General features: G+C 42.5%; 1 protein-coding gene and 1 long non-coding RNA gene across 7 annotated transcripts in view; one reads left to right on the top strand and one right to left on the bottom strand.

Annotated features, from left to right (window-relative positions):
* The window catches only part of VMP1 (vacuole membrane protein 1), a 55,294-nt gene that overhangs the window by 38,945 nt on the left and 1,847 nt on the right, over nucleotides 1-14,502 (top strand). For all 5 annotated transcript variants that reach the window (XM_015880470.2, XM_015880472.2, XM_015880473.1 and 2 more), the window contains 3 exons: nucleotides 2,062-2,178; nucleotides 4,543-4,604; nucleotides 14,254-14,356. In XM_015880470.2, coding sequence (XP_015735956.1) covers nucleotides 2,062-2,178; nucleotides 4,543-4,604; nucleotides 14,254-14,356 — 282 coding nt within the window. The remainder of the gene's footprint in view (nucleotides 1-2,061; nucleotides 2,179-4,542; nucleotides 4,605-14,253; nucleotides 14,357-14,502) is intronic.
* On the bottom strand, nucleotides 6,661-14,254 carry LOC116654241. Of its 2 annotated transcripts, none has more exons than XR_004309291.1 (2): nucleotides 12,383-14,254; nucleotides 6,661-10,261 (listed from the first exon to the last, which is right to left on the bottom strand). It is a non-coding gene; the product is annotated as an uncharacterized LOC116654241 (long non-coding RNA). The 2 variants fall into 2 exon arrangements; XR_004309290.1 differs by having other exon boundaries at nucleotides 6,661-10,264.

Below are 14,502 nucleotides of genomic sequence, written 5' to 3' on the forward strand. Positions count from 1 at the left end.
TGCTCAGCTGATGAGGTATTAATTCCACACTTGTCTAGCATCTCTCTTAGTTTCCTAAATTGTAGAGATGACAATGTTTGCTATTTGTTCAAATGTAAGTAACCTGTGTTAGCTGGAAAGTATTAAACTGATTACAGCTGCTGGCACACAACTTCTGTTTACTAATCTCTTGAACTGCCTTAATGTTTAGAGTTGAAACGTAGGTTACAAGCTGTTCCTTAAGTCTTTCTGTCCGGTGAGCTGTGAGGCTGCTCCTGTGCTCTGACTCACTGCTCTGCAGTCACCATTTTGTGAGCCATCCCCTTGTCTGGTCTGTCTTGTGTAACGAGAGCAGCTCGTGGTCAGCAGGATGAGTTCCTGGGGGAGCTGGGCAATGTGGAATGTGGACAAATAGGGAACGTGAGGAAGGGATTGCTGGATGGGAGAGGTGATCTGTACGCTCTGTAGTTCCTGCTTTAGAGATAAACATTTGCTTAACTTCTTCCCTACTTGGTGCACTGTTCCTCGGTGTGCCCTGAGCTTCAGCTTCCTTCTGCTTATATGCAGGCTGCTCTGGGCTGGGGGAGGGATGGGAAGTCATGGATCCACCGCAGTGCACTTGAGGACTTGTAAACGTTGGTTGCAGGATAAATGCAGAGCTGCAGTGAGCGGGGAGGTGAAGTGTGGGAGGAGAGGCATTAAAAAAAGCCATTGGGATTCCAAGCTGTAATGGCTTGTAAATGCTACATAAAAACACAGTCAAATAGAGTTTAAAACTTCGCAAATGTATGCAGTGAAGTCAACTGAGTGTAACGTGCAGTGGCAGTAGGAAAACCATATCGTTGTCTTAGGCCTAATTGCTATGTAAAGGCAGCTCTGGGAAAGGAATGGAGCAAGGAAAAGATCCTCGCTGTGGTTGGTGGGAATTTGTGAGCGTGCCCTCCTGTCTGTGGGTGTTTTTGGCACTTCTCAGAATTGCACATGTGTGTGATTTTAAAATGGAGAGAGCCTCTCACTGGCCAGCTCATACAGCCCAACGTGCAGCCACGTCATCTCTTTACTGTGACACCTTTAATGTGTTGGTGGCATGCGCAGGTACCTGTACCCAAAGCCTGCTGCTCTCTCTGTGCTGATAGCAACGCAGTAATTAAAACACACTGTGAATTTACTGAGGTGGGGAAACCCAAAGCAACCAGCCAAGGAGATCCGAGCCCTGGAGCAGGCTCTGGTGTGCATAACTCATCTACCATCCTCCTATGCCTCAGACAGATGTCAGAGGTGAAGAGGATTTGAGTTAAGCAGGGCATATTTAGAGACTGTTTCAGATTTCTTCCTATGCAGGTGGTGCTGTGGGTGCTCATAGATTTGCAGGTCTCTAACAGCTAAGTATAACCCCCGGGGCTTTCTCACAGCTTTCAGATTACCATTCTCTATTTTTTATGATCTTAAATATCTACACTCTGTATTTGTTAGTACAGTTGATAGTGCTACTGTGAATTAAACATCCCTCTGTGTTACCCTGACCAAGTGTGAGAGGTTGGAACTTGGATACTTTCTGGTTTAAGTTCAGAAATATTGCACGGATAGCATCACAATACCAAATGTCAAACCAAGGGCTTAACAATCAGAAAATAATTAAATGCATATGCTTAATAAAATCTAATCAGTGCTTTTAAACTGGATACATATGACTCTGAATGCCAGTTTTTAATGCACTTTCTCAGATGGAAATCACTGGAGATGGTTTGAATGTTGGCTTCCAGGAGCGATGGGTTTGTCGGGGGGGAATTTGATAAATCACTCAGAATGGCTTTGCTGTGGTTTCTGTGCATTTCGCAGGGAAGGCTTCTTTAAAATCAAGGAGTAAGGAGGGGCCTTTGGGGTGGAATTGTCTGCGACATGTCTGGCTGAATCCCTCAGACTTATGTTATGGGTCGTGACCTTCTTTTATAAGTACTAAGACACAAGAGTTTGGGATCAAGTCAAAATAAGGGGAAAATGTTCATTTTCAAAGTCTGTGTTATTCCTCTTCTCTAAGTAAAACACTTCAATGTGTGCCCTTTTCTCCTTTGTGCTTTCTAGATTCCCAACCCTCTGTTTGACCTGGCCGGGATAACATGTGGACACTTTCTGGTTCCCTTCTGGACCTTCTTCGGGGCCACTCTGATTGGGAAAGCAGTAATTAAAATGCACATCCAGGCAAGTACATGCGACACCTCCCTCCGACCTCTGGGCTGAAGGCTTTTCTTACTCTTCTTTTTCTTTTGTCTGCCACACTGTGTTACTTCGTAATGAACTGCGGAGTCTCCTTTCCTGACCTGAAGTAATGGAAATTAATTTGGTGCAGAGGATTTACAATACAGGATCTGCAAGGCTTCTTACACTCGAAACTTAGGCAACTGAATAATTTATAGCTACAAACTAATGAGCTCACTGCCCACACCGCTCAGGAAATTGGTGGTTAGCCAAGTTATTTACCTACGGTTTTTACCAGACTGGAAGGAGTTTGTACTCATAATGAACTTACTTTTTGGTAAGAAATACTCATTTTGGAGGGCAGTGGAGCCTGCCTTTACCAGTTAAGTGGCACTTTTAAATGGTCCCTTTTATCTGAGTTGAGTGTATAGGGAAAACCCCGCTCCCCTCCATCCCTGCCCCCTGCAGAAAGCACTCTGGGTTATATCTCTGAGTGCTGACCATGGTTTCCAGGCGTGGTTGGCAAATTTGGTGTTCTCAGTCTGTTCTTTTGAAAGGGCCCAATTTCAGAGAGGGCCTCTTCCATTTTTTATCTTGCAAACTCAGAGTCTAACCGGATGTTCTGAATTTGGCAATCAGGATCCCAGATTGCTTTCAGTGATGTTGAGTCTTACTTTTAAGATGCATCACCGTTTTGTCCAATGAAAGATGAGGTATCAGTTCCCCAGTGATGGTTCACTTGTAGCAGCATGGTTAGCACGAGATCATGAACTACAGCACTCCATTTGTAATGATTAGAGCCTGAGATTTTAGCTGGGGCTTTTTCAAAGCATCTCCATAGGTCTGTGCCTGTAGCTTTGTTGCTTGGAAGTCTTTGCTGTCACTGCTTTAAAACAGCAGAAACTACCAGCAGATTACTCATCTAGCACCAATACAAAGCTGCTTAAAAATCTCTTCCTTTCTCCCTAAACAGAAGCTTTATACCTCCGCCCTCTCTTCCCATCTTTTTGTAAATGGTTATTTTACTTTACACACTTTTCCAAGAGAAGATACCAAAAAATGGGAGGATTTCTTCACTTGCTGTGACAAAACTGCATTTTTTTTCCATACTTATTCTTTCTGTTCCCCGAATTCTTCTCCATTGAAACACATGTGCTGTTAGAATTGGCAAATTGAGAATTGAAATTTCATTAGTAAAATACTCCTTCCATTTGCTTCAGTTGGGTAGGAGGATGTTTCTAGTGTAGCTCACGGTGCTCTACACGCATCAAACGTAGGGTTAAATGAAATCCTTCCTCTTGCAGTGTTGGAAAATCATCCTGTTTTGTAATAGTTTTGTATTAGAATTCTCTGCGATGTTTGATTTCAAACATACTCTTGTGCAATAGCCCCGATTTTTGCAGTGATCTTGTTGCAGTTTGGAATTTAGGAAATGTAATGATCATGGAAGAGGTTTTTGATGAAACCTTTCTCCGGACAGGAAGGAAGTGAGCACAGTGGCCGTCCTGGAGCTGTCTGTAACTGACCTCTTCCTCTGGGCCACAAAATCTTTTCATATAGTTGTGGTCACTGCCCTTATCTACCCACTAGTGAATGCACTGCTCGTTAGATCATGATTTAAGGAGGCTGTGGGAACTGTTTGCTTGTATACACACCTCCACACGCGGTCTCACTCGCTCTTTACGAACAAACAAGCTGTCGGATATAACAGAAGAGAAATCAAAAACAGCTACTTTAGAAAAATTCTCTCTTTAGAAGGGAGAGGTAAAATCACAGATATTTGGACTTGGTGCAAACGAAGCCACGTATTCCAGAATTATTCTGTTTCAAATTATCTGCTGCCTTACAGACAGTGCTAATCCAACTGTTCTGAGTGGGTAGGCAGCCGGGGGCTCTCGCTTCACTCTCCATTTGGTGTTTCCTTCGGTGGGGTTCTCACATGAACAAGGGGGCTAAACGATGTACAATGTTCAGTTCTGTGATCTTTAAGTACGTGTGTTTGTGTAAGGGGATGTGAACTTTTCTGTGCAGTGATGGCTGTTTTTCCATTAAAACATTGTTGATGGAGTAGAGTGACCTTGAGCTTCTGGGAATGTAAGCTTGGGGAGGATGCGTATGGCTTGTAACACAGGCTATGAAAACATTGCAAGAAATGACATCCATGAGGAAATAGAGTAATAAAGCAAATAGTTCTCCTCTCTTCTGCCTATTTTTGAAAAGCATATTGGAAAGCAGACAAGTGAAGGGAGAGCTGTGTCTTTGTGCTGGAAAAGCTGTTTGATCAGAAAGGAGCACAAGTTGTCGTGCTCCATTCTCTGCTTGCCCTTCAATCAAATATTTCTCTGACTGATGTTTTCTTTCCTACAGAAACTTTTCGTTATTATAACATTCAGCAAACATATAGTGGAGCAGATGGTGTCCCTCATCGGGTGAGTAACTCTTTAGTACAGTCATGTCTTTGCTCAGTAGGTGGAAAAGTACTGGAGGAGTCACATCAGATGCACTGAAATTGGTGCTGTGCTTCTGGGTTAGGTCTCGTTTGTCGCTTCATTCCTCAACTTGGAGGTTTCAAGTGCTTCAAGTGTAACAGCACTGAAGGTCAGATGGCCTGGATATATAATACCTCCATTGAGCTTCCACTCAGCAACACGATACCACTGTCCCAGTTATAGATTGTTAAACTTTGAGCTGCAAATGCTGTTTTTGATGGCTTTCCTCAGTGCTGATGTGATCCCACAACAAAAAAATTAACAGAATTGTTGGGATTTATGCAGCATTCCAATAATAATAACAGTCACCTTCTGAAATTTAAGCTGCATTGTATCTATAAAATATATTGAATCTCTCATAAAATGGCATTTCCAGTCTGGTAATCCATTAGATGAGATCTCAGCAACACCTATTTAACCATGGAGGAGTTTGTTAAACTGCTTGAATGCAAACAAACGTGCGACTCGTTCATCTTACATGCATTCAATTAGGATCAAATTAGAAGGATTCCATTTTAAAAACTGGACTTCATTCTTCAAAGGGAGCGGGTGTTGTGCTCAGGTTGAAAGCTGTGACCCTTTTTCATTACACCACTTGATTTCTGTGCCATCAGGGATGCAGGTTTACAACTTCGAATGTGATTAACATTCAAATAGAAAACTTCTAGTTTTGGTGAAGGTGGTTTTCTTTTTTAGTTCCTGTTTTGTGGAAATCCCAAGCATCAAATACATTCTTAGCAGTGTTTCCTTTTCCAAAGGCTTTCGCTTTTCACATGGAACAAATTGATTGATGTTTTGCACACAGTCTTTAATAGCTCTGTTCACACTGAAACAACAAAACAACAACAAAAAGCTGCACTGCTCAGGAACGTTTTCACAAGAGGAGTGTCTGGAAAGGATGGCTCTTAAAATATGTAAACTTGAAGTAATAACACTGTATGAAGGAAAACGAGTGTCGAAAGAAACGTGGTGGGGCAGCTTACTAATGAAACAAATCCCAGCTTTATTACTTCCAGGTCTTCTGATTGGGTGTCTGCTTTGTAACAGCCTTCAGAATTAATTTGTGGCTTTCAGCATTTTTAGAAAGAAAACAAGGGAAAAAGTGGTGACTTTTAGCAATCCTTAGTTAGCTTCTTCTTTTAATGTGCATCCCAGCAGATAATTTAATAGTAACACTGCTACAAATCTAGGTACGTTTCCAAAGTTTTTTTTTCTCCTGCAAAAGCTTTGAGCCAAAACTGGTAGTTTTTTCCTACTTCATCTGTCTTGGAGATAATTTTACATCCAATTACATAGAATGCATTCACAAGACCTCTGCTGGATTTGGGTTTTATGAGGTGGTTGATGTCAGAGTTAAAAAATGTCTTTGAGAGACAGTAAGGTTTTTGGAATGTCCCGGTACCCTTGACTTTTCTCAATCTGTCTGCTAGCATTACCTCATCAATTCCTTCCTAACGTGGAGTAAGAAACGTATTAAACAATAGCTTTCAATAAATCCCTTATTATTAAGTTAAAGTACAGATCTATTAAAATATAGATCTGTGTAATGGTCTGTAACTTTATTTTAATCAAATTCAACCCAACAGTGTGACTTAAGACTGGGTTTTTTTCAGTCTGAGATATTGCTTTTACACCACAGAAAATGTCTAAACTCGGTACTTCAAAATAGTCTTAGTGTGTGGAATAACTAGAAAGAAGATGAAGTTGGGATACAAGATAAAGCTTCATTTGAGGAAGAAAAGGGCCCAGAACTGAGAAGCTTTTTAAAAGCTGTTTTGAAAACATGGGCCTTATCCAATGTAAAGTAAGGATGAGAAGGCTTGGGTGGTAGCAACAGCACCATGCAGCAGCTGTAGTACCAGAGAGAAAGGGATGGAAAGGCAGCGGGAGCTTTGCAGTCAGAGCTGGAGAGAATTACAAAGACTCGGGTAGCTCACATGGGGCTGCTAATTATCAACCTGTTCTACCAGTTAAGGAAGTTGTATTATTGCTGTCTAAAACGCTGGAAGAATAATGCTTTTTGTGTTGTATTACCTTCATAGGCTCTTGGTGATGAAGGATGGTCTGTAAGTTTTTTGTCTTGCATTCTTGTCACTGAAAAATGAGGTCAGCTTATTGATCACCCACTTAGAATACTTGGATCCTGCTTTTAGCCCAGACCTAGCTCATTTAGTGTTTAATCATCATGTGTGTTGTGGGTTTTCTTTGGGCTCTTGAAGCTTTCCTCTTAATTTTTTCGTTACCTACAGCTGCAGGATTGTTTGTGCAGTCACACTGAGCCTATTGCTTCTAAGCACCGTCATAGTTTCTTTGAAGTGGTAGTTTCAAATGTGGATTAAGAATTCCCAGAAAACTACTAAAGAAATAGCACTCGAAGCACACAACACACATACCATCCCCACAGCCGTCTGCCATCAATTCTGGGTAAATATTAAGAAAAATGCTCCTCTCTTTTAAGTTGAGCGTGGTTGGTTCATATTTTGTGAAAACGAGCTGGTAACTCCACAGCTTCAAAAGAAATCTCGAAGGCTCAACAATGTGTTTTATATAGCACCAGGCACCCCGTGGCCTTCACCCCCACGGCAGCTGAACGTCACCGGCAGTGGTGTGGCTCCATCTCTGCGGGATAAACCTCACCCTTCGGGCACAGCTTCCTTGGGGTGAACCCACAGAGCACGAGGGGAGGTGTCACTGCTGCTTTGGGTTCGTGTGGTGCAGTGGTTGAGCTCTCTGTGCAGCAGGAATAGCTGCTGTTTGTAGCAGATCCTTTGCTGATGGTAAAACTCATGTAGCTGACAAATTAATGAAGTTTGGTTTGAAGCCATTAAAATGCATGTAAAAAAAATCAGAATTGCATGCTTGCTGTATTTTAGAAGTTAAATTTTAGTGCTGTGTTCCAGGGGTGAGACATGTAAGCCCTGTTAACACTGCAAAATTCAGTTCAACAAACTCACACCTGGAAAGGTGCCCGAAAATAGCACTTTCTGAAGGGCTTCTTAATCTGATGTTTTTGGGGAACAAATTGTTATGCTCTCCAGTGATGCGGACTGGTGTGAATGATGGCATGTCTTAAAGGGAAAAACATTTCAGTAATGGGTTGTTGAAGCACTGCCTCTACAAACCACTTTGCTGCTATTTATTGTGCCATAATTCTTTGCTTCACAACTGGATCTCAGTTGATTCTTGTAAGGAGCACCATGTTCCTTCTGTACATGTGGCATTATGGTGACTGACGTAATTGGAAGCTTTGCTTAAGGGTCATTATGTTGTTGTTTCTTTGTCAAAAAATTGTATACAGCACAGATTTAGATGAGTTCTTTAGGATATAAGCAAGGCAAGGAGCTGCAGCGATGGGAAAGGGGCTGCACCAGGGATCAGTTGTCCTGAGGTGGAGAGGTCCTGTTTGTGATTCACACTGTGCCATATGATTCCCCTTCCCATTGAGAGCTCAGCTCGGCCAGGTGAGCTCTGCTGCTCCCCAGTGTGTTCCCCACAGCAGATCTGCCAGCCGTGCCTTCCGGCCCCGTGGGCCTTTGTTTTGCATATGCCATAAATTCCATATCCGATGACTATATCCTGTTTTTGTCAAAAGGGTATTTTGAATTACAGTTTCCAATCAGCATTTAAATTAAAACCGGTGTAGTGGGAATCAATGAAAATACCCCAAAGTGGCCGAGAACGCGGATAACTGAGCAGTGATTTCAAAATCTCCTGGGCTGAATGCTTCTGGAAGCATATTGCCACACACCTGATGTTTCTTGGGACAATAAAGCAATGGCTTTCCTCCCATGGGTGTATCAGAAACCTGTGGGACCGTGCCCTGTAATACACCCTGCGTACAATAGATCAGCTCTACACAAAAAAAAAAAAAAGGCTTTAGCATCTTGAAAGGGACGCGGATATAAGGGAAATTTGAGCAGCTTTGGTGTTGAAAACCTTCCAGTGGATCACAGCAGAAGTGTAAGAAGTTTATTTGCAGAAGGCTTGTAGGATTTAGCTCTGAACAAGCAAGGTTTTTTATAAAGCGCATACAGAAATAGCGCTATATCTTTAAAGTACAACCAGAAGCTGCCTTACAAAGAGCAACATTGAGCAGAGTTAGGAACGAGTCGTTCAAAAATGTTGCAATTCCTATTTTTGAAAGCATTAATTTTAACGTAACAGAACGTCCCTAGAAGTGCTTTGCAGACAGCCTTGGTCAGTGCGGGTACCAGAGCGTAGCGCCAGGTAAATGATGTCAAACGTGTAACCATTGCTGCTTAGTAATCTGCAAGTGAAATGTTTTCTTTCTTCATTTTGTAAAACCAAATGAATGTGCCAAGCAGCCCTTTAACCCCTAAAATGTTTCTCTTGGTCCTGACCGTAAAGGAGATGTATTTCCACTGTTTCTGAACACTGGATGCAGGTGGCATCTAAGTTTCATCCAGTGTTCTGAAGTCGAAGTGGCAGCAAGGAGCTGGAGCTGAGGTTCCTCCCTCCGTGCTTTTCAAGCCCAGGTTTTGCTGTGTGTGAACGTTCTCTTTGAGCACCTTGGGAGCCTGTCCAGATCTGCTGCAGCACAATCTATCAGGGCTGAGTCAGGCCCGGAGTCTGAGGTCCGCTGTGAGTCACCGCAACAGTGTCCGGGTATTGGTGGAGCCTCAGGGAAATGGATGGTTTAAATACTGTGAGAATCTTTATCAGCACAGGAAATGACAGCTCATTAAAATACTAACCGTTAAGCCTGTTTAGATCACTGTCTGGAAGAACATTAACCATTGAAGGCTCAGATAACTTGCAGGAAGAAAGGTGCTCTATTTGGAGAGCAAAGGCAGTATGCAAATCCATCGGCTTTGGTGATTGTCCACTGCCGCATAAATATTTCCACTGCAATCTATTTTTCAAGCATTTATACAATTTTTGAAGAAGTTGATGCCGTATTTGAGCAAAACTTCTGGTTTCTTTGAGGGGAAGAATGGCTGAAGTAACCATATGTGGTGCCTCCTACACAGTGCCTCGGTGCTTTTTGGGATGGATTTTGTGTTCCTACAGGGGAAGGTCAAGCTCGAATCTCTCCTTCAGCTCCCTGCATTCTCCACTGCCACGTCTTTGTAGCAGGAGATATCTCTGGCCTCAGGCCATGCTGCTCGTACAGCAGGATGAGATACCAATGTGTGCATCTCGTGCTGACCGAGCATGCCGTGAAATTTCCCTGTTAGCTGTGTTTTCTGTTGTCTTCATTTTGTGCTGTAGCGCTGGCATTTCCCAAAAGGCTGTTTTTCCTTAGTGGGATGAGCCCACTTAGCTGAATCTGAGCAGAATGTGACACCACGTTGTGTCTGCAGACCCCAACAGGGCTCAGGCAAGGACAGTGCCCTCCTGGAAGCTGAAGGGTCTGGGAACATCAGCCTTGAGTTAAAGGGGTTTTCCAAATAAAGCTGTGGATCTGATAGATGATCCACCAAGTGGGGTTGTGACTCAGTGCTGCATCACCTTCCCAGTCAGGGCTTTGGGGTTTCAGCCTGGGAACCCAATGCTTTGTTTGCCATGGCTTCAGTCATCATCTCTCTGATTTCCCTTCCACTTATGGAGGGGCTGATTCCAGTCGCTCCTCTGAGCTGCTGAACAGAGTAAGGATTTCAGAACTGAATGCCACTGAAGTCATTATTTACATTTTTAATTTCCATCACAGTAAATGGGGTTTAAGAACTGCTTAATCAGCTGCTTAACCATTTGTGGGCTCTGACAAATGAGAGATTTCACTAATGTTAAAAACAAAACTCACCACGTTAATGTTCTTAAGTGTGAATCTACAGTGGCGATGTTGCTAATTCTAACATTTCCCTTCTGGTAAAGCACAGAGGTGCAGACAAGTAGAGACTTAGAGAAGATGAGTGTTCTATATCCTGAGTTTTAGACCCATGGATATTATTGAAATGTTAGCACAGGGATTGAAAATCACAGCGTTGGTACAGAGCTGTACTGCGGCATTTAGCACAGCTCATAATGATCTGTGTGTTCCCAAACTCTGGAGGGACGGGTTGTGAAATCAGCAGCTCGAGTAACCCACACTCTTTAAGATCACTTCAGGAGGAAAATAAGTGTTTCAGAGTGCAAATATCGTGATTAAATGGTTAGAAAGTATTCTTAGTAATACAGAGTTGACTAAAGTCCTGAAGAAGGTAATGATTAGGGTTAAGCTCGCATAGGGAGAATGGTTTATGCTCTTGGTTTGGTGCTTATCCCATCTGCATTTGCAAAGCTCTCACCTGTAGTTCAAAAGGCTCTGTTACAAAAATAAAGTCCCTGAAAACCTTTCCCACCCTCCAAACCCAGTGATGTGCCCTTGAGGTTCAAATATTGGTGGACCTTCTTTTACATTTAAAAGCAGATGAATACATTGCAGAGCAGGCTGTAATAAACACAGCTTTGCTGTTACAGGAGTGGAAGTTTTAGAACTAACTAACTATGGATTTCACAAACGGTGGATAGCAGCTGGGGAAATCAGATCGTTGCTCAGCAAACGATTTCTAGGGAGTGACTTTATCTTTGATTTGAAGTCCTCCAGCAGTTCGATGTTTTTAGCCCTTGAGGAGGGACAGGGGTTGGTTACTTCTTTGTTTTGTCGGTGTTTTCTTTTTTGGCAAATAGAGGCTACAAAGTGTGGATCAATTCTGCTGTGCATTTCGGTTCTTTTATTTTCTTGTCCTTTCCTATTATTCATTTGTTCTCGCAGGGAAATGCAAAGAATTCCTTGTAGGTGATTCTGCAGGCAGGGTTATCTCGCAGCATCTTCCTTCCAGTCAGATGTGTCAGTGCCTGTGGTTCCATTGCCTTCCTGACCACTCGGCAGCTTTTGAAGATGTACTTTAAGGTCTTTGCTAAGTGCTGCAGAATTCTAATGTAAATCTGTTCCTTTGGCATTTGTACCTGCATCTTCCTTCAGTCTAATACCAAAAACTCTGTGCCAAAGTCCCCTCTCTCAGTCCCCTCTCTCCCTCTTTGATGGGAGCTGAGTTTCACTACCTCTGTGAGGGGCACCTCTCATTTCTTAGTATTTAAAATGAAAACAGGGGTTCTTTTCTAAAAAGAAATAAGTGAATTCATTCTGAAGCAATCGGTACCCTTTGAATTTTAGAAGATGAATGAGCAAATCACAGAGTTTTATCAAAAGAGTGCAAATAACCAAAACTAAGTCACTGAAATGGGAGTTCAGATCTTATTTCTAGAGCCGGGACTGCAGTGTGAGCTGGTTTTCTTGTGCCATTCTGCCTCATTGTATTTGTTATTTGAAATCTATGGTTTGGGGGTTTTTTTTGCCTTTTTTTTGCCTTTTTTTTTTTTTTTTTTTTTTGGCATTTTTTAATATTGAAGCTAACGTGAATGTGCAAAGAAACAAAGGTCCTTATGTTCAGGATTTTTCAGCTCTTTGAAATCACTCTGATAGAACCAATGTCCCACATTTCACTGTTACTCATGCCCACAAAAGAGAAAATGCTGAATACTTTTAGTGGGGGGGGAAAAAGAATTGAAATGGTGGCAATGCACAAAATCCCTCCGAGCCATCCAAGTGGATTTTATGATTTAGTTCTGTTGTTTAACCTTAATTTGGCACTGATTTGGTTCAGCTTTCCAAAAAAATATGGAGAATTTGACTAACTTGTGTTAATCATTCATCTCTCGCACCTCTCGTGCTCTCCCTTTCATAATCATGCAAAATGTTAGAAGTAAAGTATTACCTTTTAAGATCTTTCCTGGGCTTCCATTTGCAAAAGGAAAGAAACCCTGAGACGTAACCGCTCTTTCCAGCGGTGACTCGTACTGATCGGCGAGTCACTCCGAGAGCGTTTCACCGCGGACACAGTCAGATTCTGAAGGGTGGGTTCCGAAAAGCTGGGATCTGTTTGTAGACGTTGATATGCTCTAAAGCAAAATGTGTCCTCGATGTGCTTTAGTTTTGGTCCTTTCTTTTTGGCTGGAAATGTACTGGCTGGGCGCAACGTTTACTCAGCCGTTGGTATTGGCCTATGGTGAATCACGGAGGACACAGTCTTCTTCTGATAAATATGTTTAAAAAGCAATTTGTCCTCTTGGCAAGTGGAGGGAATAGGAATAGAGTGGGGAGAGTGAGCTGTTCTGTTGCTTCACTCTGTGCGTTTTCGTGAGTTTTAAAGGTTAGAAAGCTCTTACTTAATGATTGGGGTTTAACGTGGAAAATATACACAGTGTCAACATGGGAGGCTGGAGTAAAAGGTTGGAGGGGTCCAGGTCCCCCCATCATGTAATTCAGAGAGGAGATGATGGTTTTTAGCCCTGTCTGCGTGTGGCACAGTGAAGCAGATGTTACTGGCTTCTCCCTGAGGTGGTGGTGTAAAGACTCAGAACTGCAGCAGTGAATCATAGGTGACTTTTGTAATGTAGAAGACTATATTGATTTCTTTTATAATTAAAAAAAAAAAAAGAAGAAGAAGCTGATGTTTGGCAGCAGTGGGAGATCTCCCATCTTGGCTGCTATTAGCAGCATTGGTGTACAGACATGGCTCAGCTTGTGCCTGGCTGTATTACCACCAGTTGCTGCTGGTGGTAATTTCTGCTGTGTAACGTTTAAGCTTTTTTAGTTTGGTTGGTTTTGTTTTTTAAGTGTAATGACAGTTTCTTCTGCTCCTCAGTCCTCTTGTTTAATAGTGTGGTGTTCAGATCTGCAGGGAAATCATCGGTGTTGGATGTGGATGGGTGGTAGCGTTAGCAGGTTGGAAGTTGGTGGCTGCTCTGTGCAGCGATAACACCTTTGTGCTTCGGAGAGCCTTCACAGCTCCGAAAACCTCTTGGCAGTCTTTATAATGTGAACATAGGAACAAGGTGTTCAGTAATGTATTGCAGTTTTTGTGCAAGTCATCTGCCATAAAGCATGAAATGATTCAGAACAGGGTTCATAGTTCTCTCTTTGTTCCTTTGTTAATCACTGACCGATGGGAGGAGCCTGCAGAATTTGCTAATGCATTCTTTCTGGATAAGGATGACGCACAGATTGTCCTAATAAGGACTTAGTCTGAGAAAGGGGCCGTCTCCTTTGAGGAGATAGGGGCAAGTCATAGGGCGAGCAGTTTCTTTTTTAACTGAGGGATGACACAAGCACAAGTCATTTCCTTATTAATCGGTTCAAACCAGTTCTTACAGGAACTGCTGGTGATAAATGTGGGACTTCTGAGAAGTCATTCATTTCATTCTCAGCACTACATCAGCACACAGCCCTGGCTGCCCTCTCCCAGGCTTTAAGGAAACTTTGCTCACTGCTTCTTTCTGTGTTACCAACAGTGAATTATCACTGATTCGCTCTGAAATATTTTTCTTTTACAACACTTGGAAGCTCTGGGGAAACACCTCCCTTTCAGAAGTATCAGATTAAAGATAAAATACACTTTATTTTGTGCTTATCTGTTTTCCCAAGCGGCAGAGCCCTTCTGAGCTGGAGCTCAGTTGGAACTTTGTTCTGTTTGGGTCAAGGTGGTAAGTTTTGTTTTGTTTTTTAATATGTCTGGTTTTTGTTTTTTGTTTTTTTGTTTTTTCCTCCTCTGTTTTGCCTTGTTCCCTGGGAAAAACTTGGCATCAGTGCTATTCCAAGTATAGGTCCTTCTCTTCAGAAGCCATTTCAAGAATATTTGGAAGCTCAGAGGATAAAACTCCACCACAAATCCGATGGCGGCGCGCCGCAGGTAAGAGCCTTTCAGCCTCCCCCGTGAACTTTTCCTCTCTCTGCCTTTTCCTTGGGTCAGCTTTGCAGGTTTAACTCTTTATTCTTCTTCGCGAAGGGTTTTGTGATGGCACAGGGAAGAGCTGAATATTAATTTAAAGAACAGCT

Source organism: Coturnix japonica, chromosome 19 (assembly GCF_001577835.2).
Source record: "Coturnix japonica isolate 7356 chromosome 19, Coturnix japonica 2.1, whole genome shotgun sequence".
Taxonomy (NCBI): Eukaryota; Metazoa; Chordata; class Aves; order Galliformes; family Phasianidae; genus Coturnix; species Coturnix japonica.